This window comes from Schistocerca americana, chromosome 1, assembly GCF_021461395.2.
Source record: "Schistocerca americana isolate TAMUIC-IGC-003095 chromosome 1, iqSchAmer2.1, whole genome shotgun sequence".
Taxonomy (NCBI): domain Eukaryota; kingdom Metazoa; phylum Arthropoda; class Insecta; order Orthoptera; family Acrididae; genus Schistocerca; species Schistocerca americana.
In genome coordinates, this window is record NC_060119.1 from 1,242,156,488 (window position 1) to 1,242,180,506 (window position 24,019).

A 24,019-nucleotide genomic window follows, 5' to 3' on the forward strand; every position below is an offset into this window, starting at 1 on the left:
ACCAAACACTCGAATGCAGTGTATCTGACAAACAGATTACGGCCTTGCAGCTGATTACGGATTACATGAAACAACAATTTCCCACGAGCTGGAAGATGCACGCTCGTGCATTATATTAATATTTAACACCTGTCTTAAACACCATGAACTCTTTATAGGCACACCTTTACATCCAAGATTAGATTAGATTAGATTAGTTTTTCGTTCCATATCCTCGTGGATGTGGAACGTGTCATTTTTTTAAGCTGAAATAGCAATACTAATAGTATGAATATATACAAAAATTCGCCAATGGAGTACAAAGAGTTGGCCACTAGTAAATCTTTCAGGCTCGTTTTAAACTGATCTTTATTTGTAACTAAATTTTTTATGTTTACTGGCAAATTATTGGAGATGAGTGTTCCTGAGTAGTGGACCCCTTTTTGAACTAAAGTAAGTGCTTTTAAGTCCTTGTGCAGATCATTTTTGTTCCTAGTATTGTATGTATGAACTGAGCTGTTTGTTGGAAAAAGAGATATATTATTTAGGACAAATTTCATTAAGGAGTAAATATACTGAGAGGCAGTAGTTAGTATACCCAGTTCTTTAAAGAGGTTTCTACAGGACGTCCGTGAATTTACTCCACAAATAATACGTATTACACGCTTTTGAACTCTGAAAACTTTTGTGTGACTTGAAGAGTTACCCCAAAATATTATACCATATGACATTATGGAATGAAAGTAGGCAAAGTATGCAAGCTTTTTCATTTTTATGTCGCCTATGTCTGCTAACACTCGAATTGCAAATACAGATTTGTTAAGGCGTTTCTGCAGTTCTGTGGTGTGCTCCTCCCAACTGAATTTATTATCAAGTTGTAATCCCAGGAATTTAAGACTGTCAACCTCTTCTATCTGCTCTTCTTCGTACTTTATGCATATGCTGGGTGGAAACCTCTTACAGGTTCTGAATTGCACATAGTGAGTCTTTTCGAAGTTTAATGTCAGTGAGTTGGCTTTAAACCATTTATTAATATCCATGAAAATATCATTAGCAGATCTTTCTAGAACTACACTCAACATACTGTTTATTGCAATACTTGTGTCATCTGCAAACATAACGAACTCTGCTTCTGGCAGTATAACTGATGAGAGATCATTAATGTACACAAGAAAAAGCAATGGCCCTAAGATGGATCCTTGTGGGTCACCATATGTAATTTCTTCCCATTCTGATGATGACTGATGACTTAATTCACTAGTCCCTTGCACTGACACCCTTTGTTTCCTGTTAGCGAGGTATGACTTGAACCATTTTGCAGCACTGCCTGTGACACCATAGAATTCTAATTTATTTAAAAGGATGTTGTGATTTATTTAAAAGGAACACCAATGCGCTTACAGTTACCAGAAGTGAGGTAGCAATCCTCAACACTTTCACACACATGCCCTAAGTATAGTCTCACTTAACTTTTCGCTGGACGTCCGATATGGCTTGCGTCGGGTACTAGCAGGCGGCAATAAGGCAGCGAACGAACGTAGACAGCCGTGTCCGGAACTAGCAGCACGCAATCCAAGGCAGCCACAAGCCTCCTCACAGGCGACAGGAAAGGTCTCCACCATGCTGCCCGCTCTATTCCAAGGGTACTCTGACCTCAGGTAACATCGAACGCAAACTGTCGACGTTTTTCGCGAGGGCATCCAGTTAACTCCTCCGGCAAAGATAAGGCAGCCAAGACTCAGTGCGCGTCACAATCAAAGATAAGAGCGCGAAGGCGGCGTACGAGAGTCACTCCAAAAGAAATGCACACTATTTTTTTTTAAATCTATCTTTCATTTTACATGTTTGAAAGTTTTACAGTGTGTAGATACATCCTTTGGGAACAGTATCTTCATTTCTCCACATAATTTCCATCCCTCTCAACTGCCTTACGCCATCTTGGAACCAGCGCCTGTATACGCGCACGGTGAAATTCTGGACCAACCTGTTGGAGCCACTGTTTGGCAGCGTGCACAAGGAAGTGATCACCTTCAAACTTTGTTCCACGAACTGGGTCTTTCAGTTTCACAAAGAGATGTTAGTCACACGGAGCCAGGACAGGACTGTAAGGTGGGTGTTTCAGTGTTGTGATCGTTTCCATGGTTGTTTGACTGACATGTGGCTGTACATTGTCGTTCAACAGCAAAACATCCTGCTTTTACGGATGTGGTCGAACACGACTCAGTCGAGCTTGAAGTTTCTTCAGTGTCGTCACATATGCATTAGAATTTATGGTGGGTCCTCTTGGCCTGATGTCCACAAGCAAGAGTCCTTCGGAATCGAAAGACACCGTAGCCATAACTTTTCCAGCGGAAGGTGTGGTTTTGAATTTTTTTTTTCTTGGGTGAATTTCCATGATGCCACTCCATTGATCACCTCTTCGTCTCTGGTGAAAAATGATCGAACCATGTTTCATCACCTGTCACAATTATTCCAAGAAATTCATCTCCACCATTCTCGTACTGTTCCAAAAGTTTGCTGAATACCGTTTTTCTTGTTTCTTTATGAGCCACTGTCAACACGCTGGGAACCCAACACTTTCAGTATTCTGCAAACACTTCCTTGCCCTATCCCAACGTAGCGTGACAATTCGCTCACTGTGATGCGTCTGTCAGCAGTCGCCAATTCGTTAACTCTCTGCACATTGTCTGGAGTGTGTGCAGTACGAGGCCTGCCGCTGCGAGGAAAATCCTCAATATTGCCGTGCCCGCTTTCATCACGTAACCCGCTTGCCCACCGACTAACTATACTGCGATCGACAGCAGCATCACCATACATCTTTTTCAACCTCTTGTGGATGTTTCCCACTGTCTCGTTTTCACAGCACAGGAATTCTATGACAGTACGTTGCTTCTGACGAACGTCAAGTGTAGCAACCATCTTGAAGACATGCTGTGACGGCGCCACTCACGGGAACGGGTTGAACTAAGTTTGCAAACAAGCGGGAAGGATGTATTTACACACTGTAAAACTTTCACACATGCAGAATGAAAACTGTATTTTTACAAAAATAGTGTGCATTTCTTTTGGAGTGGCCCTCGTACTTGCAAATACGCTGGCGCGCCAGCAAAACGCCACAGCTCAACGACGTGGCATGGACTCGACTAATGTCTGAAGTAGTGCTGCACGGAATTGACACCATGAATCCCGCAGGGCCGCGCGGGATTAGCCGAGCGGTTTGAGGCGCTACAGTCATAGACTGTGTGGCTGATCCCGGCGGAGGTTCTAGTCCTCCCTCGCGCATGGGTGTGTGTGTGTTTGTCCTTAGGATAATTTAGGTTAAGTAGTGTGTAAGCTTAGGGACTGATGACCTTAGCAGTTAAGTCCCATAAGATTTCACACACTTTTTTTTTTATCCCGCAGGGCTGTCCATAAATCCGTAAGAGTACGACGGGGTGGAGATCTCTTCTGAACAGCACGTTGCAAGGCATCGCAGATATGCTCAATAATGTTCATGTCAGGCGAGTCTGGTGGCCAGCGGAAGCATTTTAACTCAGAAGAGTGTTCCTGGAGCCACTCTGTAGCAATTCTGGACGTGTGGGGTGTTGCAGTGTACTACTGGAATTTCCAAAGTTCGTCGGAATGCACAATGAACACGAATGGATTCAGACGATCAGACAGTATGCTTACGTACGTGGCACCTGTCAAAGTCGTATCTAGACGTATCAGGGGGCCCATAGCACTTCAACTGCACACGCCCCACACCATTACAGAGCCTCTAGCCGCTTGAACTGCCCCTTGCTGACATGCAGGGTGCATGGGTTCATGCGGTTGTCTCCATATCCGTACACGTCAATCCACTCGATACAATTTGAAATGAGACTTGTCCGACCAGGAAACATGTTTAGAGTCATCAACAGTCCAATGTCGGTGTTGACGGGCCCAGGCGAGACGTAACGCTTTGTGTCGTGCAGTCATCAAACATATACGGGTGGGCCTTTGGCTCCGAAAGCCGACATCGATTATGTTCTTAAAATGGTTCACACGCTGACACTTATAGATGACCAACACTGAACTCTGCAACAATTCGGGGAAGGGTTACACTACTGTCACGTTGAACGATTCTCGTCAGTCGGCGTTGGTCCCGTTCTTGCAGGATCTTTTTCCGGCCGCAGCGATGTCGGAGATTTGATGTCATACCGAGTTCCTGATATTCACGGTACACTCGTGATATGGTCGTACGGGAAAATCCCCACTTCATCACTACCTCGGAGATCCCATCGCCCGTGCGCCGACTATAACACCTCGTTCAAACTCATTTAAATCTTGGTAACCTGCCATAGTAGCTGCAGTAACCGGTATGACGACTGTGCCAGACACTTGTTGTCTTAAGGCCTGGCCAGACAGAATCCGGCCTGCCGCTGCGACGGACGGCGCAGCGGGTTGCCGGGCCCGACAGCGGCCAGGGACGCCACACAGGCAACGGCCGGCCGCAGCGACTCTTGATGCGTCAGCTGTGTTACACTGTGGAAGGGGCCGAACCCCATTATTAAGCTTGCATGCGTAGCGCGATTGTCTTGGCGTTAGACGATTTGGAATCCTCACGCGGGACGCGTTATCTTTGTGCGAGTTTATTTATTTTTTTATTGCAGAAATGAGTAGCTCGCACCAGCGATACGAAATGGCACCAAGAAGAGGAGATGTTGCGTGCACGACATTAATAGCAAGAGAGAAAGCTTAGGAGAATACCACCGTCTGTGTATTGAACTAGAGTCTGACGAAGATAGGTTCTTCAAATATTTTCGTATGTCGCGAGAATGTTTCGAGGAAATGCATCGCCTGATAAAAAGGTAGAACCGAGAAGTGCACAACGAACTGGAGAAAGCCAATTGATGCATGGCACAGGCTAACCATTTGTTTGAGGTAAGTTTTACCGTTTTTGTCCTCTTTGTGCTTCAAACAGAAGTCATATAAATTATTCCATTTCAGTTTTGCTGTATCATATGAAAGGTTCGGCGGAAGGAAGTGCTAACCCACAACGTAGTTACGAGTGGAGTGATAAATTTATTTGCGGTGTTTACGAATACAGCAAACGATAGTAAAATCTAGTTCTTATGTCCCGCTAGAGAGAACTTTCTACTTAATAGATTGCTTTGTTTCATTGTATTCATACCATTGTCATTGAATTCAAACAAACATATCTTTGGTCGTTAACTTATCCATTCGTTCTATCGGCATAACAGATTTTAATCTTTTCCAGATACTTGACTACAGGCGACAGTCACCAGACCATAGCTTTTTCTTTTCGATTAGGACGTTCAACAGCCTCAGATATTGTGAAATAAGTGTGCCAGGCAATATGGACTGTTCTACAGCCCAAGTATTTACATACTCCTACAACAGAGATGTGGAAGAAATCTGAAGAAGGATTACTAGAACCAAGGGGGGTTTCCGGACTGCCTTGGAAGCATAGACGGAAAGTCTATCAGGTTAAAATGCCCGAAGAATAGTGGATCGCAGTTCTGTTGTAAACAATTCTTTTCGCTAGTTCTCCTGCCGATCGTTGATGCATACTACAAGTTTACAGCAGTTGATGTTGGAAGTTATGGACGTCACAGTGACAACACTATTTTTGAGAATTCAGCTTTCTATCAAGAGTATATCGAGGGCAAAAGTATTCTACCTCCAAATCGCGTGTATCATACAAAACGTTGTATTCTCTCACCTCCTCTGTAAGTCATTCTGTGTCCATGATGCATGCACTACGAGCTTCCAACCAAAAACCGCCTCACGCCGCTGCTTCCAGTGACAGCAGAGCGGTTGAGTGCGCCAACAGAGGCAGGCAGCCGCTCCGGCTTGAGGCAAATCTGTAATCTGTGACAACGCGGCGGCGGCCGGTGCGGCAGTCCGGCTGCCGGTGCGTCAGAGCCTCACTCTGTGTGACCGCCGCCATACAGTAACGAGCGATTCAACAGTGCGGTCTGCCTTCTGCGGTTCAAGGCCACAGGCCGGACGGCCAGGACGCATTCTGTCTGGCCAGGCCTTTATACAGGCGTTGCCGACCGCAACGCCGTATTCCGCGTGTTTACATATCTCTGTATTTGAATACGCATGCTTATACCAGTCTCTTTGGCAAAAATTGGTTCAAATGGCTCTAAGCACTATGGGACTTAACATTTGAGGTCATCAGTCCCCTAGAACTTAGAACTACTTAAACCTAATTAACCTATGGACATCACACAGATCCATGCCCGAGGCAGGATTCGAACCTGCGACCGAAGCGGTCACGCTGTTCGAGACTGAAGCGCCTAGAACAGCTCTGCCACAGCGGCCGACCAGTCTCTTTGGCGCTTCAGTGTATGATGATGTGCAAAACTTAAGGACGAAAGTAACTTCCGCATGATGTGCCACTGCTTAGAAGCACAGTTCGAGGAAAGCTGCGACACACATGAAAAAAATTGCTACTGGACAGTGCACATGGCAGCTGAAACCAATACGCAATGGGACGAACAGAAATTACGCTTTCATTGAAACACAACAAGTACTTTGGAGTCGCCGCGATTTCTGATTGTGCCCTGAACATTACAAAAGGCGGAACATGTTTCTTACCACGGCTTATGATCTTCACGCATGACAGTCCATTCTCTCCAACCTGCTCCCATGCTGGTCGCAAGGTTGCTAAGGACTTTCCGTCATGGCGCATTCAGTTCCTCCACCAGAGCGGTTGGCAACCGGATGGTCGCTGGTGCATGTGGACTTGCTGCAATACATCTCATCAACGCATCCCACAAGAGCTCGATGAGCTTTGAACCGGTGGAACGGGCAGGTCAGTCCCTTCGTCATATATCCCCTCACGCCAAAAGCTCCTCCACCGGCTCAATTGGATGCGGTCGCGCATTGTCATCCGTATAAATGAACTCAAGGCCGAATGCAGCCCTGAAAGGCGCACATGGGGAAGGAGAACAGTGTCAGAATAAGTTGACCGTGAGTGTAGCGTGTACAAAGATTTGGAGGTCAGTACGCCCATGCAACATTGTGCCCCCTATACTGTATCACCTGGAACACTAAAACGGTCATGTTCGATAATGTTGCCGGGAGCATTAGCGTTCCTACCGCTTGCCACATAGAAAACCAAGTGCAGTGTTGATATGGTCTAAGAAAGGTGATAAATGTTACGAAAATCTAAGCTGTGTTTCAAAACCGTGAAATGCATGAGAACCCCAACAAATCTGACGAATCATCTGAAAGTTAATTATGCGTCTCTGAAAAGAGAATCACGTAAATACTCTGGTGTCTATTTCCTATTATGTTGAAAAATTCAAAGAACAACATTTAACAAAAAAATTAATTCTTAGTCATTACGTTTCACTGAAACTAAAATAAAAATATTTATTATATGTTCCACAACTTACTAAAAATCTTTGTAAGGCAGAGGACACAGCAGCAGCTTGCCGTTCAAGACTCAGTAGAAATGGTTACGAAAGCTAGTGTTAACTGAATTCAGTTGCTGAAAAATTTTTGTTCTTGTAAGCATATTCACTACAGTAGAAGCGTTAAAAACGACACTATTAGTTTGATTTACTAATAAATATTAAACAGATATATATTTCTGTTAAATATAAAAAATAGTTACTGTATCTCATAGATATGATATGAGTATTGTTAACTAGAAAAGGGGAAATAAATAAGTGCGATAAGATCACTTCTTTTTTAGAGCAAATCTTTTCATCATAAGCAAATAATTTTGTGGGAACGCATTCTACAGCGAGAAAAAAAGACGTAACATAAAAATTAATCACATAAATGACTATTAGTCTACAATTAATCGATATAATTTGCTGATTCGTTTAAGTAATCGAAAAGGTCAACTAATCTAATCTTGCTCATAATCCCTAATACTTTCCTTTCTCGTGTTGCGGAATGAGTTAAGCGCATCCGGGAACCTGAAAGAAGTCAACATGTGGACACACTTTAATGCCGGTTCAAATACAGCAGTAAAAGCTTATAGCAGCCAAGAATGTTAAATACAATTCTTGTTTTATGACCCGTTTCGGGAAAGAAGTTGCCATCATCGAATAATATGGAAATACACCTGCTAATGTCCAAATGTGCATAATTTCCTAAGGGACCAAACTGCTGACGTCATCGGTCCCTAGGCTAACAGAATACTTAAACAAACTTAAACTAATTTATGCTAAGAACAATACACACACCCATGTCCGAGGGAGGACTCGAAACTCAGGCGGGAGGGACCGCGCAATAAATACACCTGAATCCACCATCATATTGGCAATATACCGTAACACATCATGAAAAATCATTCCAGGTAGATGGAGACCGTGAAATATCGGCATGTCAAGTATAAAACAAGCTCTGCATAAAATGTCAAGACTGTTGCACCGATTACAAAAATGGTTCAAATGGCTCTGAATACTATGGGACTTAACGTCTGAGGTCATCAGTCCCCTAGAACTTAGAATTACTTAAACCTAACTAACCTAAGGACATCACACACATCCATGCCCAAAGCAAGATTCGAACCTGCGACCATAACGGTCGCGCGGTTCCAGACTGCAGCGCCTAGAACCGATTACACCGGTCATGTTCACACAACAGATAATTGAAGACTGACAGTATTCTGTTGTACGAACATGTTGTGCAAAATGCGTGAAATTTTATGTAAACGTTATTTTATACTTGACGTGTCGATATTTCACGTTCATCATGTTCCTGGAATGACCTTTTATGATGTGACATGGTATGCTGTGCAGACGATAGGGATGCTTCAGGTGTATTTACATAAGTGCTGACGATGGCAACTTAGAGACTGCTGAAACTGGTCATCAAAATAAAGCTGTATTTCGAGATTTTGGCTGTTTGAAGTTCTACTTCTATATTTCATATTGCATTGATCGCCCACACACTTGAATAATGTCAACCGTATATCTTAATGTCCATTGTTGACGTGTAATGCTGTGGTTTGTGCCCTACTGTTCGCCACAGTCAACAGATGGCAGTGTGGTAGCTAAAAGCGCCTCTCTTGCTCCAGACACGGTTCCGGAGCTGCAGTCGACGTTCATCGAGCAGGCGCTGAGTCCTGGACCACCGGTCTCGCTCCGTTGCTCGGCAGCAGGCAGTCCACCCCCGCAGTTCACGTGGCTGCTGGATGGGCGACCTCTCACCGCCGCGCGTCTCGGGCACAGGTCAGTACGCATCTCACGCCTTGCCCCTCACTGCGAACTGTTCTCCAGGAGCAAACGTCCCAGTGTGATTTCTTTTTTTTTATGTGTCATGATTTTATGAATAAATCACTACAAGGAGTCACAATTTTCGTGTTGGGGTGATTTTCTTAATGTATGAAATGCCTGTTTGAGCATCAGCTGCTTTTATTTTAAACACAAATATCAACCGGTTTCAGTCATGGACCATCTTCATGGGTACTACAGGGTTAAAAATGTGTAAGCCAACACATTTGTCATTACTTAAGTAATGTGTAAAGCATGTCGTGAAAATACGACACAGGACTTTTAGAAGCAAACATACTAAGTGTCCACAGACCAACAACTCTGTGTACACTTAGCATGGTTCAAATGGCTCTAAGCACTATGGGACTTAACATCTGAGGGCATCAGTCCCCTAGAACTTAGAAATACTTAAACCTAAGGACATCACACACATCCATGCCCGAGGCAGGATTCGAACCTGCGACCGTAGCGGTCACGCGATTCCGGACTGAAGCGCCTAGAACGGCTCAGCCACAACGGCCGGCCACTTAGCATGTTTGCGCCTAAAAGTCCTCTGCTCTATGTACACTTAGTATATTTGCTTCTAAAAGGCCTGTGTCGTATATTCATGACATGCTTTACGTATCATTTACGTAATGACAAATGTGGTGAGTTAAACCATTTTAACCCTTACCCGTGAAAATGGTCCATGACTTAAACCGATTGATATTTGGGTTTCAAATAAAAGCAGCTGATGGTCAAACACGCATATTATACATTACTTGAAGCCTGTTGATGGTCACCTTCCGAAAATGTTTAAAAATGATTTTCATAAGTCCGTGTTTGCTTGAATAATATAATAATTACATGATTCCATCTTGACTTGTTGCAAAGGTAAGTTAAGGCGACCATTACAACTGTCATCACGCACCAACAAATTTGCAACTTTCAACACAAGTAACACGATTCTTAACCTTTCTCGCAAACAATTCAACTAATGAAAAAACATAAATTATGAATGAAGCTAATTATAATTAACGTAGAAGTTTTGCAGAAGCAACATCGGGTAAGTAGTAGAAAAAAGATAAATAACTAAAATAAACTGAGAAAGTAGCTCAAATACCAGTAGTTCCGTTATAGGCCTTAATTTTCGTTCCTTAGATACTACAGCAACTGTAAAAATCCCTAGTAGTTGCAGACAACAAAAATGCCGTCTGTATTCCCCAGGACGGGCAGCAAGGTGAAGAATTATGTAACATTGCAGCAATAAAGCAACAGCAAGGTATGTATTATTTATGTGTTTGACAGTTTTGTTAATGTGACGACCTTATCGTAACATACCTGTGTTTTTGTCCAACAGAGAGCAGAACAAAACGATATGATGACTGTGCAACATCAGCAACAGAAAAGTATTGGGAAAAAGAGGACAACATGAAACTCTGTTGCCCTCTAGGTGGGATCTTCGGGCATACGTAGCAGTCAATATTTTGTGAAATGAACGTTTTACATGTACTTCCTGTCATGGAAGTTGGCGAATTATTTTACTTTTTATTTATGTACCGGGGTCCATCACGATGTACTCTCCAGTGTCAGTCCCTTCATCAAAATCACTGTATCGAGTGAGTGCGGCTGCCGCGTGTAACAATTCGCGCACAGCAATCCTGTGCATGATAATTAGATCAAGTCCCTAAACTGGCGATAGGCGTTGATATACCTCAACGGGGACAGCTGAAAATGTGTGCCCCGATCGGGACTCGAACCCGGGATCTCCTGCGCTCTGTCCATATGAGCCACCGAAGGCACAGAGGATAGTGCGACTGCAGGGATTTATCCCTTGAATGCTCCCCTTGAGACCCGCATTCTCAACTTAATGTCCACACACTACATTCGTAGTGCCCCAGCCAATTACCACTCATTACTCGCGGCAGACAATCTTACCGAGTCCCGTAAGAGTTCGGGCAATGCGTGTGCATCCAGCACAGAAGGAGGTCAATGGCCGGTTAGCCTAACTATATGAAGATGGTATCTGTTCTTTCGGACATGTCGGGGAACACATTTTCACTGTCCCCGTTGATGTACTGTATATTAAGGCCTGTCGACAGCTTAGGGTCTTGATTTAGTTATCTTTTCATTCTAAGAGAGCTACATGTCCGAAAGAACAGATATCATCTTCATATAATCCTGTGCATGTTCGCACGGTGAAGTCGCTGTCAGTCGACACGCGACTTCAGTGCGCGGCGGAATTTCGCTGCCGATAGTTAGTGCTCCGTGCGTGCGAGAACACCCTGAGTAGCATACATGCAGCCGGTGCCTGTGCAGCGATGTATAACATCGAAAACAACTGGAAACCAAAACGAAATGTGCGTTGGTGAGTCAGGAAATTCTATCGCCAAAGAATGCAGTGTGGAAACAGACGTAGGCAAGATATGAATTTGGAAGTGGTGGAAGATACAATTAAATATTTTCCTCGATTGTCGATACGTGGTTTCGAATTATTGAAGGTGATTATCGAGCCAAAAATAAGAAGAATAGAGAGCCAGTTTCGAGAAGTGATTACATGGAGCCAGTAAAGATGACAATTTATTTTTCTGTTCCTGAATTGTCATCTTCATTTCCCTACTTATGCCCTCACGTTTATTTTTTACAGTAGATGGATAATTTTTTGATCTCTTGCATAAATCGACATGCATATTACTAAATACATTGCCCAGCGTTGGACCCCAGAAAGGAAGTGGGTTGAGAAAATTCTTTGCTCTGACATGAAATGACATCTAGATGACTAATGAAATCGCCCCGCCGGCCGCGGTGGCCGAGCGGTTCTAGGCGCTTCAGTCCGGAACCACGCGACTGCTATGGTGGCAGGTTCGAATCCTGCCTCTGGCATGGGTGTGTGTGATGTCCTTAGGTTAGATAGGTTTAAGTAGTTCTAAGTTCTAGGGGACTGATGACCTCAGATGTTAAGTCCCATAGTGCTCAAACCCATTTTTGAAATCACCCCTCGATGGGCGCGAAAAATGTATTGAATCCTTCAAAATTATCTTTGATAGCATATATAATGCAAATTACCAATGAGACTGTCCCACCCTGGGCGCCAACAATGTAGTGAATCGAGAGTTCTTTTGATCACTTGCGTAAAAAGACATGTTTATTAGCAATTATATTGCCCCACGTTGGGTGCCAAAAATTGAGCAGCGTCATTAATTAAGCGAACTCAAGCAATAAGAAGTTATGAGATTAAAGTAGTGATAAGTGAATTAAACAGATTGTTTAGATGGTTAAAATAAGAAATATTAGCTTTCGTTACTGTACTGTTTATATAGAAAATTACAAATGTGAGGGCCGGTTTGAATGAGTGTAGACGTGACTCACTTGTTAAGGAGAAGGAGGGGGCAATGAATCAACTCTCCATTCTCGGTGGTCATTCGTCGTGTGGCGATGTCGGCGGCAGACGTTGGAATAGTACGGTGCGTCGCCTCATAGCGGCCGCTGCGAACAGGCAGCGCTCATCGGCTACCCACGCTTTCCGGCGAGTCACACACACCAGTCACGCAAGACAGAGAGTTCCCACCCTTGCACTGGGAGTCGTGGTCATGAAATGGTGATCAGTCATTGGACAGCATTACAGATTTAGTCCGCCAATGAAAACGCCGAGAGGAGGAGAAACTGAAGTTTAGAGAGTGAGGAGAAAGGAAGAGGACAATCCATACATTGACTATATCCGCCTCCTATACTCGTAATATCGTGGCCAGGTCACAGTTCTAGGGAGTGCTTCTTAGCCACTCTGCTGTCTCCTTTACATTCTTCGCTCCACATGAGCTTCTCATTTACTGTGGAGGCTTCGCCTTCAACCTTTGTCGTTGCCTCGGCACGCTTGTCGTCACGGCATCTGACTGACGAGAAGTCGCGTCACGTCCGTCAGATTCTCTTTCGTCGGCTACGTGCGTGAAATTATCATCACAACTTGCGGACGCCAAACTGACTTCATCTGAGATCCCTGTGCCCTCTAATAAATCAGCTTTCAGTTCCAGTGGCCCTACTATGAAAATTTCCTTGTTCTGCTTTCATATTACTAACTTAAGTATGCCCTTTGTGCTCTCTGCATACCACGCAACCGGATTTCGAGAGGTTTTAGTGGCCCTGTCCATCATCACCGCTCTATTCGTGAGTATGTCATTGCCGATTATCAGCTCTAGTGACATCCCACCGATCATAATTCAGGGTGTATACGACCCGAGACAACCGGAAGATCCGGGAAAAACCCGGGAATTTTTTCATACGGGAGAAAACCGGGAAAAACCCGGGAATTGTTTAGAATTCCGGGAATTTTTCATTGTTTTAGTTTTCAATTAAATTTTTGTGATTTTTTACTGGTAAGAACCAATACTCTGACAAAGCATACTACCGTATCCCGCTACTGCAGAATAATACTGCAGCAACAAAACATGAAAGAGAGAAAAAAACAACGAAAACAAAACTTAAGTTGCAAAGGAAATGCGCCGATACGACAACAAAACAGTGCTCATACAAGCGTCTGCCAACAGCAAAGTGTGTCAAAGGCTTTAGGAAGACTATGTAATGCTTCATAACAACAAATTGCCGCCGATGAGCGTGACGTGACAACTGTTTATATTATATTCGTTTGAGCAGTTGCGGGCGGGCTCATGCGCATGCGCAGTTGAGTCACGTATGATTAGTACCTTCTCCCGCTTCCGGTTACGGAAGTATGGCTGGGCGCCACTACTTAATAATTGCCTCGGTTCGGGGCTGATGCACAGAGCAGTCCGAGTTTTGGTGGGGAGGTGGGTCCTCTCCACGTGACCTGTGTTTCCGTTCAGTGATTTTGTTATTTCCTCTTCGTTTATTGCTCTCACGTTAAATGATAACAAAACGGATTTTTATGGCCGGGAGCTATCAAATGAATTAAAATACGTTCGCATAATTACGGAAGGCTAAAGTACGTTATTAGTTTCAGATATTATTTCCACCTTTCTGATAGACAAGCATTAATCGCCTTGCAGAACTACGTAGTTATTTTTGCCAGTTTGCTAAAGAGATTTGGCTTTTATTAATCTTTTCTGCTGAGGCAGTCAATTTATCTGAGACGAAGTGTTTAATTTCACACTATTGGCTAGTTCAACTGTTCGCTGCATTTCAAGTGCACGTATGGCATTATGCGATAATAAAGAACCAAACATGAGATAATACCTTACTGGTACTCCAAGAAAATTTACATACGGATGTGCATTTTAAGCCGAATTATGTACTTTAGTATGGGTCGCGAAATCCCGACGCTCTTGAAGTATCCTTTGATGTTTTGTTTCTTTTATGACATAATGTAAGATCTTTTAATGTTTTATACGTGCGAACATATGGGCTTCCTGCGTCATTGTAGCTGCGCAAGCGCGGTGACTCCTGTTATCTCGCCCTCACTTGCAACTGCTGAAACGAACCTATTTCTAACAGGTCGCAGGAAAATATTGCGAATGCTGGTTTGAAAAGCGTTACATTCAAAGCAAATTTCCCTTTATGCAAGATGAACTATGTGCGAGAATGCACGATGAATTTCTTAAATCAAAAAGCGTTTGACTCTGATTCCAAAATCAACTCTTTGAGGACGACCATTTAGAAGAATTTCGAACCCAGAAGATCAGACATTTACGTCGTTATTAAAAATTTTACTGGCACATTTGTGTGATGTATCTTAAAGTGTAACACGCGCAAAAAAGATCAACGTTATATGGGGAAGCTTTACTTCTCTTCCAGCTTATTAGTCTTCGAGACAAATATTATATGTGAATGCTGCGTATATTAATTTAAACCATTAACTTTTCTTATATGTGTGTTCGCGCTACTTAAGAGTGATCTTGCTATTGGCTGACTATACCACGTGTCGTATGCTGTCATCAGCTGGCGAGATTACGTGACATGAGCTATGACTGGCTTACAAAAGCGCATAGCAATTTCGATTTGAATGCTTCGGAAAGTGACATGTGGTGTTTGGTAGAATTAAAATTTATACCTTCGTAATACTAAAATATGCAGCGTATATGTTGCTGCACATCAATGGTCTTTCAAAACGTTTTTTTCCCCCCGGAGTTTAGTTTTCTAAAGTGCTGGGAAATTCAACGTTAGTATATACAACCATAAACATTCAAAGGATTGATGAGTTTTACGGTGCCGAGGAAGAGTATACTGTCGCTTAACACGGAAAAAGTGTATTTTCACCCGGGAGAAAGTGTATTTTTAACCGGGAAATCCGGGAACTTTTTCGCTTTGTCCACGTATACACCCTGTAATTGCATCCACCTTGAAGCCATTTCTTCCGTCGTTTAGGTACTCAACCACCTGCTTTTATGCCTTCTTCCTTTTACGGATATCTCAGCTAATTTACTGCCACTTTCCATCAGTTTTGTGTAATAAGATGTCAAAACTGCTGTCACTACCGACGTAGCATCTAGACGTGGGTGCTCTCGTCTTATTTCCTAGCACGGTTATCACAACCAGGGGACACCGATTGTCCGCCGTTTCAGGCAACTCTGGGTCATCACAGTGCTGGTCAACGTCGCCTTGTGCTTACGATTGCTAGTCCCGCACATTGTGTATCTGAAGTCCCTCCTCTACCGAGGCGTCGCCTGCTATACATCATTGTCTTTGGTCATTCTCTTATAAGAACTCACGCGCGTCTGCACGACGTGGGGCAAGTGGTGGCGAACCTGCTTTGCTCTGACGGCCTCTCTCATTGCGTGATGTTTGCTCACAATTATCGGCGACCGTGGTCCAGCGCTTCGATCCTTCCTTGGTCTGCCTGGTGTGGACCACGGCGTCTATCCCGCTCCCTCCTGTACCCTTCTTCACTGCTTCCTGCATTATTTTGTCAACTGTGCCTGTCATTGCGCCACACGAACCTTTGTGGTATGTGTTTCCCGCCCTTATTACGTTAGGCGCCGGCCAGGGTGGCCGAGCGGTTCTAGGCGCTACAGTCTGGAACCGCGCGACCGCTACGGTCACAGGTTCGAATCCTTCCTCCGGCATGGATGTGTGTGATGTCCTTAGGTTAGTTAGGTTTCAGTAGTTCTACGTTCTAGGGGACTGATGACCTCAGAAGTTAAGTCCCATAGTGCTCAGAGCCATTTGAACCATTACGTTAGGCTGTGCCAGCCTCCTCTTGGTTGAGCGCGTGCCATGCAACAAGTAAAGCATTACATTGCACCACTCCTTTAGCACGCAGATAGGCGTCTAAATTCTTTAGGTATGCCTTTGGGTGGGTACTGGAACGGAATGACTTAACACCTGTTTGTTTAACCTTTAAATCTAAAGGGTGTGGAAGGGCTGACCCAATAAAGTGAACATTTCAATTCCAATGGGTTTACTAATTAACCACAACAAAATCACTTAAAATTTGACAGTCGCCACTCGAGCAAGATTATTTAAGAGACATTCATTACATAAATCATAAGCAAGTTAATAAATAACTTTAACAAACAACTCTAGTTAAGACACGTTATTTAAGACCCTTTCCATTAACATTACATGTATCCCACGGTTTCCCACCAAAATTGACAGGAACCATTGAGGCTGACTTTAATTAGCAACTCTGTACAATGATAAATATGAAGCAACATAAGTAAAGTCCAAGGTTGTAAGGCCGAAGTTCAACCACGAATGGTGGCACCATTAACTTCGGACCAAGACGTGGCTCCATCTGCAACCCCACGTCGAGTAGGCCATCAAAATGTGAACCAAGCAAACGCTACCAAAGAGGAACACACAGCTCATGCGAAGTCCACCGCCTGTAAGCCAAACTTGCAATCTGTGCTTCGGTTGCCCACTGCCTCAGTTCACTGAAACACAGACCACACCCGACAACAGGAGGCAGAAAACTTTTCTTAACTTTAGCATTTAAGATTGACCAGTAAATTAACTCTATAAAATCAAGGCTAAACAACAATTAACTTCACTCGCGAGTGCTTCCTTTAAGTAAAACAGTACTTGATAAACAAACACTAAGAGTGGGAAATGATCTGGCTCACGAGAACCGGCACTCACTAGAACTTAAATAACACACATCTACAAATATACAGGATTATGCGGAAGCAGAGCACACGCGTAGAGGGAGGCCTCAAATGAAATCGTACAGGCATCATATCACACGTCGTGTAGCGTCGCACTGTACTAAGAGCGATCACAATTACAATAAAACTAAGCGGTCTTAGCAATTAGCGTAATTAACGGGGTATCTTGATGCTGGGGCAATTTTGCGAAGATGCCAGACCATCACTTCGCAGGACCATAACAGTGTGCCCCTCCAAGGATGCTGGCACATCCACAGCTCACGAGGTTGCCGGAGAATGCACAGCGCCAGGCAACTCCCGCCGCCTCCAGTACAACCAAGTGACAACCGTCACCCGGCCTCAGGCACAACGTCTTCGCTTCTGTCCGCCAGCCAATCGCCGACTCGCGCACCCCCGCGTTCCGTTCTCAAGCGTTGTGTCCCTTTACAAGCGGTCGGCACTCCCTCATATACGCAGCCGCCCCAAGCCCAAAGACAAACCTCTGCACTAGGGAATCGATCGTACTCATATCAGAGATACTACTGGCGCCAGTCCCCCCACGGCTGAGGTACTACGCGTTTGACCGAACTTAGGCAGTGGTATGTCCAAACTGTGCATCGGGGATGCAGCCTAGCAATTTTGTTACCGTTACTTGCGTTATGATATAACGTTGTCATATTGCAGGCACTTCTTGCTCGAGGACTGACACTCTTGTTTGTGTTTCCTTACTTTCCTCACCTGTTCGTGCGAAGATGTCAGTCATCTTCGGTTCTACCAGCGTTTCTAGGTAGTCAGCCTTCGCTTCACGCACTTGTCTCACCTCGCCCAGACTATTGGTGCTATCCGTCCGTACCCTGTTGGTTTCTGTCCCCAAATCGCAACTAACTCCAGCGATCTGCCCATCTATCTTCTGATTACAAAGTTTTTAGCTCGGCTTCCAGTCTTTCAGATTGTGTTTTATTCGCCTCCCTCTGGGCGGTTAACTGAGATGTATGGCTTTCCAATATCGCGAGAATTCGATGCAGTGGACTCTGCTTATTCCCTGCAGACTTGCCTTGTTTTTCCTTGCTCACCCTCCGGCCGTTCCTCAATTGGCCTGTAGGGTTCTATATCTATTGGACTCTGAATCTGTGCACTGCCCACAGTCGCTCCTGGGGTTTCAGCACTCTCACCCAAACTCACCTCGACTGGCTTGACGGTTTCCATACTTATCAATCTACCAAGCCTCAGTTGCACACAAAAACGTAATCGAAACCAAAAGTACTGCCCAGAATGAACTGACATAGAAAGAACGAATCTGATGGCAACGCTGGTAGCGGGAAACAGAAAAATGGAACACGCGAAACAGAATATTCCCAACAATGAATTACACGTTCTAGAGGTACTTCACAAAACAAGGAGGGGACTTTGGGATCTGAAACTAAACGCACTAGCTACAGCTTCGTCTACTTCATACTTTTCATTTGCAACACACTCACCACACTCAAACACACCATCTGTGCACACGACACCACACACAAAGAGGTTAGCATTTCACAGCAATGGTATGGAACGCTAGTGATTCTTCTTGAGTCGTGTCTGATAACGTGACAAAGAATTCAGATCGTAGCCCCACGCTGGACGTCATAAATGCACTGAATCGAGAATTCTTTGCTATCTTACATAAACTGACATGCAGATTACTAATTATAATGTTCCATGTTAGTGGACAAAAACTAAGCAACGTCAATAACTCAGCGAATTCAAACAACAAGAAGTTATGAGATCAAGTTATTGATAAGCGGATGGAAAAGATTGTTTAAATGATTAAAATATGAAATATTATCTTTCGTTACCGAAATCTGGTTGCGCAGAACAGAGCAGATCAGGTTGTGGAAAGAGGCCAAGATCAGTTACCATTCAAAATGGTTCTGAGCACTATGCGACTTAACTTCTGAGGTCATCAGTCCCCTAGAACTCAGAACTACTTAAACCTAACTAACCTAAGGACACCACGCACATCCATGCCCGAGGCAGGATTGGAACCTGTGACCGTAGCGGTCGCTCGGCTCCAGACTGTAGTGCCTAGAACCGCACGGCCACTAGAACCGCACGGCCACTAGGACGGCTCAGTTACTGTTAGTTCACAAGAAGACACAACTTTATTCCTCGAAAACGAATGCACAGTTTCCTCTTTAAGAAAACAAGGATCATTTCACGGCTGAGTGCCCAAGTAACTTCTCAATAACAAAGTTTAAATAATTCTTTTTAAAACACAAGGATTTAGAGAGACGGCTGAAGGCCTTACCCAAGTAAAATTAAAATATCTTCTTGGGCAAAGGGCCTAATAATATTTCAGATCAGCAAAGGAAATTCTTTAAAAGGCAGGCATTTAAAAATCTCGGCTAAAAGCCATATTAAGGAAAATTTAACTTAATTCCTCGGCTGAAGGCCCAATAATATTTCAACATAATAAAAGGCAGCCTTTACAGACAAGCATTCACACATTTACACAGTACAACAGAAAACCGTATTAAGAAAACTTGAAATATCTTGACGGCTGAAGGCCCAAACAAAATAATTAAAGAGAAACCTTTCAGACAGGAATTTACACTTTATGGCTGAAAGCCACCGATTTTAAAACAAACGTGGCTGAAGGCCTAAATTCAGAGAAAACAAGAATTTTAAATAAAACACGGCTGAAGGCCTAATCTTAAAACACGTCACATAAGGTTCGGCTGAAGACCATATACTGAACATCAAACAGACCAATTTAATACACGGCTGAAAGTCTGGCACAGTACTTGCGACAAAGAAAATCACAATCACAAATAGCAGAACAGTGGTGCTCACAAGGGAACCTCCCCATCGCACCCCCCTCAAATTTAGCTATAAGTTGGTACAGTGGATAGACCTTGAAAAACCGAACAGAGATCAATCGAGAAAACAGGAAGAAGTTGTGTGGAACTATGAAAAAATAAGCAAAATATACAAACTGAGTAGTCTATGCGCAACATGGGCAACATCAAGGATAATATGTGTTTAGGAGCGCCGTGGTCCCTTGGTTGGCGTGAGCAGCTGCGGAACGAGCGGTCCTTGGTTCAAGACTTCCCTCGAGTGAAAAGTTTAATTTCTTATTATTCAGTTTATGTGACAAACTCTTATGTTTTCATCACTTTTTTGGGAGTGATTATCACATCCGCAAGAAAACCTAAATCGGAGAAGGTAGAAGAATCTTTTTACCCATTCGCCAAGTGTACAAGTTAGGTGGGTCGACAACATATTCCTGTCATGTGACGCACATGCCGTCAGCAGTGTCGTACAGAATATATCAGACGAGTTTTCCTGTGCAGGAATCGGTTGAGCTATGACGTTGCGATCAAATGTTTTCGGTTCCCATTGGAGAGGCACGTCCCTTCGTCTACTAATCGCACGGTTTTGGGGTGCGGTCGCAAAACACAGACACTAAACTTATTACAGTTAACAGAGACGTCAATGAACGAACGGACAGATCATAACTTTGCGAAAATAAAATTTTGACTCGAGGGAAGACTTGAACCAAGGACCTCTCGTGACGCAGCGGCTCACGTTTACCACAGGACCACGGCGCTCTTGGGCTCACATTATCCTTGACGTTGCCTATATTGCACATAGACTACTCACTTTGTATATTTTGCTTATTTTTTCATAGTTCCACACAACTTCTTCCTGTTTTCTCGATTGATCTCTGTTCGGTTTTTCAAGGCCTATCCACTGTGCCAACTTATAATTAAATCTGAGGGGGTTGCGATGAGCAGGTTCCCTTGTCAGAAGTGTTCCAAGGGTCGGCCTGGGTAAGAAGCTCGAACAACAGTTTAGATGTGACAGGCAGGCAAGCGTAACACTAAACAATCGGGTAGCAGCACGACCTTGGGACAGCTGACGAAATAACCAACAACCTAATCAGTTCCCTTGTAGGCCGCCGGCGGACTCGGCCTGACTACACGCCGCAGAGACTTCGTTGCTGCTCTGTCGCAACCGACCGACTATTCCTGCTGCAGTACGCAGACAGCATTCATCTGCTCAGCGGAAATCACAGAAGCTAACACACAATTCCACGTAAACACTTGCACAAGAACTCGAACAATCGTAAAAGCAATCACTGTAGAACAAGGACGAATGCCAGTTCGACACACACAGAGTTTCCACAAGCGGTCGGCGACCAAATACACGTCGACCGATGAGACGACCGACCCAACGACCAACCAAGGCCGTTCTCACTCAAGTTACACTACTGTCCATTAAAATTGCTACACCAAGAGGAAATGCAGATGATAAACGGGTATTCATTGGAAATGGTTCAAATGGCTCTGAGCACTATGGGACTTAACATCTGAGGTCATCAGTCCTCTAGAACTTAGAACTACTTAAACCTAACTAACCTAAGGACATCACACACATCCATGCCCGAGGCAGGATTCGAACCTGCGACCGTAGCGGTCGCGCGGTTCCAGACTGAAGCGCCTAGAACCGCTCGGCCACACTGGCCGGCCGGTATTCATTGGACAAATATATTATACTAGATCTGACGTGTGATTACATTTTCACGCAATTTGGGTGCATAGATCCTGAGAAATCAGTACCCAGAACAACCACCTCTGGCCCTAATAACGGCCTTGATACGCCTGGGCATTGAGTCAACCAGAGCTTGGATGGCGTGTCAGGTACAGCTGCCCATGCAGCTTCAACACGATACCACAGTTCATCAAGAGTAGTGACTGGCGTATTGTAACGAGCCAGTTCCTCCGCCACCATTGACCAGGCGTTTTCAATTGGTGAGAGATCTGGAGAATGTGCTGGCCAGGGCAGCAGTCGAACATTTTCTGTATCCAGAAAGGCCCGTACAGGATCTGCAACATGCGGACGTGCATTATCCTGCCGAAATGTAGGGTTCGCAGGGATCGAAATCTGAAATGTAATGTCCACTGTTCAAAGAGTCGTTAATGAGAATAAGAGGTGACCGAGACCTGTAACCAATGGCACCCCATACCATCACGGTGGTTGATACGCCAGTATGGCGATGACGAATACACGCTTCCAATGTGCGTTCACCGGGATGTCGACAAACACGGATGCGACCATCATGATCCTGTAAACAGAACCTGGATTCATCCGAAAAAATTACGTTTTGCCATTCGTGCATCCAAGTTCGTCGTTGAGTACACCATCGCTGACGCTCCTGTCTGTGATGCAGCGTCAAGGGTAACCGCAGCCAAGGTCTCCCAGCTGATAGTCCATCCTGCTGCAAACGTCGTCGAACTGTTCGTGCAGATGGTTGTTGTCTTGAAAACGTCCCCATCTGCTGACTCAGGGATCGAGACGTGGCTGCACGATCCGTTACAGCCATGCGGATAAGATGCCTGTCATCACGACTGACAGTGATACGAGGCCGTTGGGATCCAGCACGGCGTTCCGTATTTCCCTCCTGAACCCACCGATTCCATATTCTGCTAACAGTCATTGGATCTCGACCAACGCGAGCAGCAATATCGCGATACGATAATCCGAAGATTCTGTGATCTGTCAAAAGTCTTTGACTGTGTTAACCACAGCATTCTCTAAGGTAAATTAGGATATTATAGTGTCACTGCAATGCTGCGAAATGGCTTGCGTCTTGTCTATCTAACAGGAGACAAAGGGTGTCATTGCAAAATACCTGTCCAGTCAGTCTTCATCTGACTGGGAATTAATTGCGTGTCATGTTCCTCAAGGTTCCTTCTTCCGTCCATTGCTTTTTTTCATGTACATTAATGACCTCTCATCTGTTATACTGCCAGATGCTACGTTTCTTTGTTTGTTTTGTTTGCAGATGATACAAACATTGCAATAAATAGAAAGTCAAGTACAGATTTATAAATAGCTGCTAATCAAAATTTTCACTCACATTAATAAGTGGATTAAAGCTAATTCACTGTCATTAAACTTGAGAAGACCCACTATATGCAGTTCAGAACCTCTAAGAGATTTGCTTCCAGCACGTGTATAACATATGAAGACATGCAGATCGAAGAGGTTGACAGTGTTAAATTTCTGGGATTGCAACTTGATAATAAATTCAGTTGGGAAGGGCATACCACAGAATTGTTTAAGCGCCTAAACAAGTCTGTATTTTCCGTGAGAATGATGTCAGATGTAGGTGATATAAATATAAAAAACTAGCATAATTTGCTTACTTTCATTCTGTTATGTCATATGGGATCATATTCTGGGGCAACTCATCAAACCGAGCAAAAGTTTTTAGGGTGGAAAAGCTTGTGATAAGAATCATGTGTGGTGTAAATTCAAGAAACCTTTTCAAGAAACTTTGTTTTCTAACCACTGCCTCTCAGTATATTTATTCCTTAATGAAATTTATTGCAAGTAATATATCTCTATTTCCAACCGATAGCTCAATACATAGTATCAGTACTAGGAATAAGAACAATCTACGTAAAGATCTCGTAAAATCACTTACCTTGGTCCAAAAAGGGGTCCAATATTCAGGAACACACATTTTAAATAAATTGCCAGCAACCATTAAAAACTTGGTTTCAGATAAAGCACGGTTTAAACAGAGTTTGAAAGACTTTTTGATAGGCAACTCCATCTACTCCATAGATGAATATCTTAACAGAGACTATTAAGCCAGCTTAAGTAAAAATGTCTGTTAGATTTCAGTTCTGACAGCACTTCGTCACAACCGTCAAGATTAGGTATTTTGTGTGTGATAAATTTATTAATACTGTATAACAGTGTTTCATTCTGGCAGCGTGTTGATTCTGTAAATAT

General features: G+C 43.9%; 1 protein-coding gene across 1 annotated transcript in view; it reads left to right on the top strand.

Moving 5' to 3' along the window:
• The window catches only part of LOC124598517 (Down syndrome cell adhesion molecule-like protein Dscam2), a 439,700-nt gene that overhangs the window by 198,566 nt on the left and 217,115 nt on the right, over positions 1-24,019 (top strand). The window contains exon 6 of the mRNA XM_047136006.1: positions 9,008-9,161. Coding sequence (XP_046991962.1) covers positions 9,008-9,161 — 154 coding nt within the window. The remainder of the gene's footprint in view (positions 1-9,007; positions 9,162-24,019) is intronic.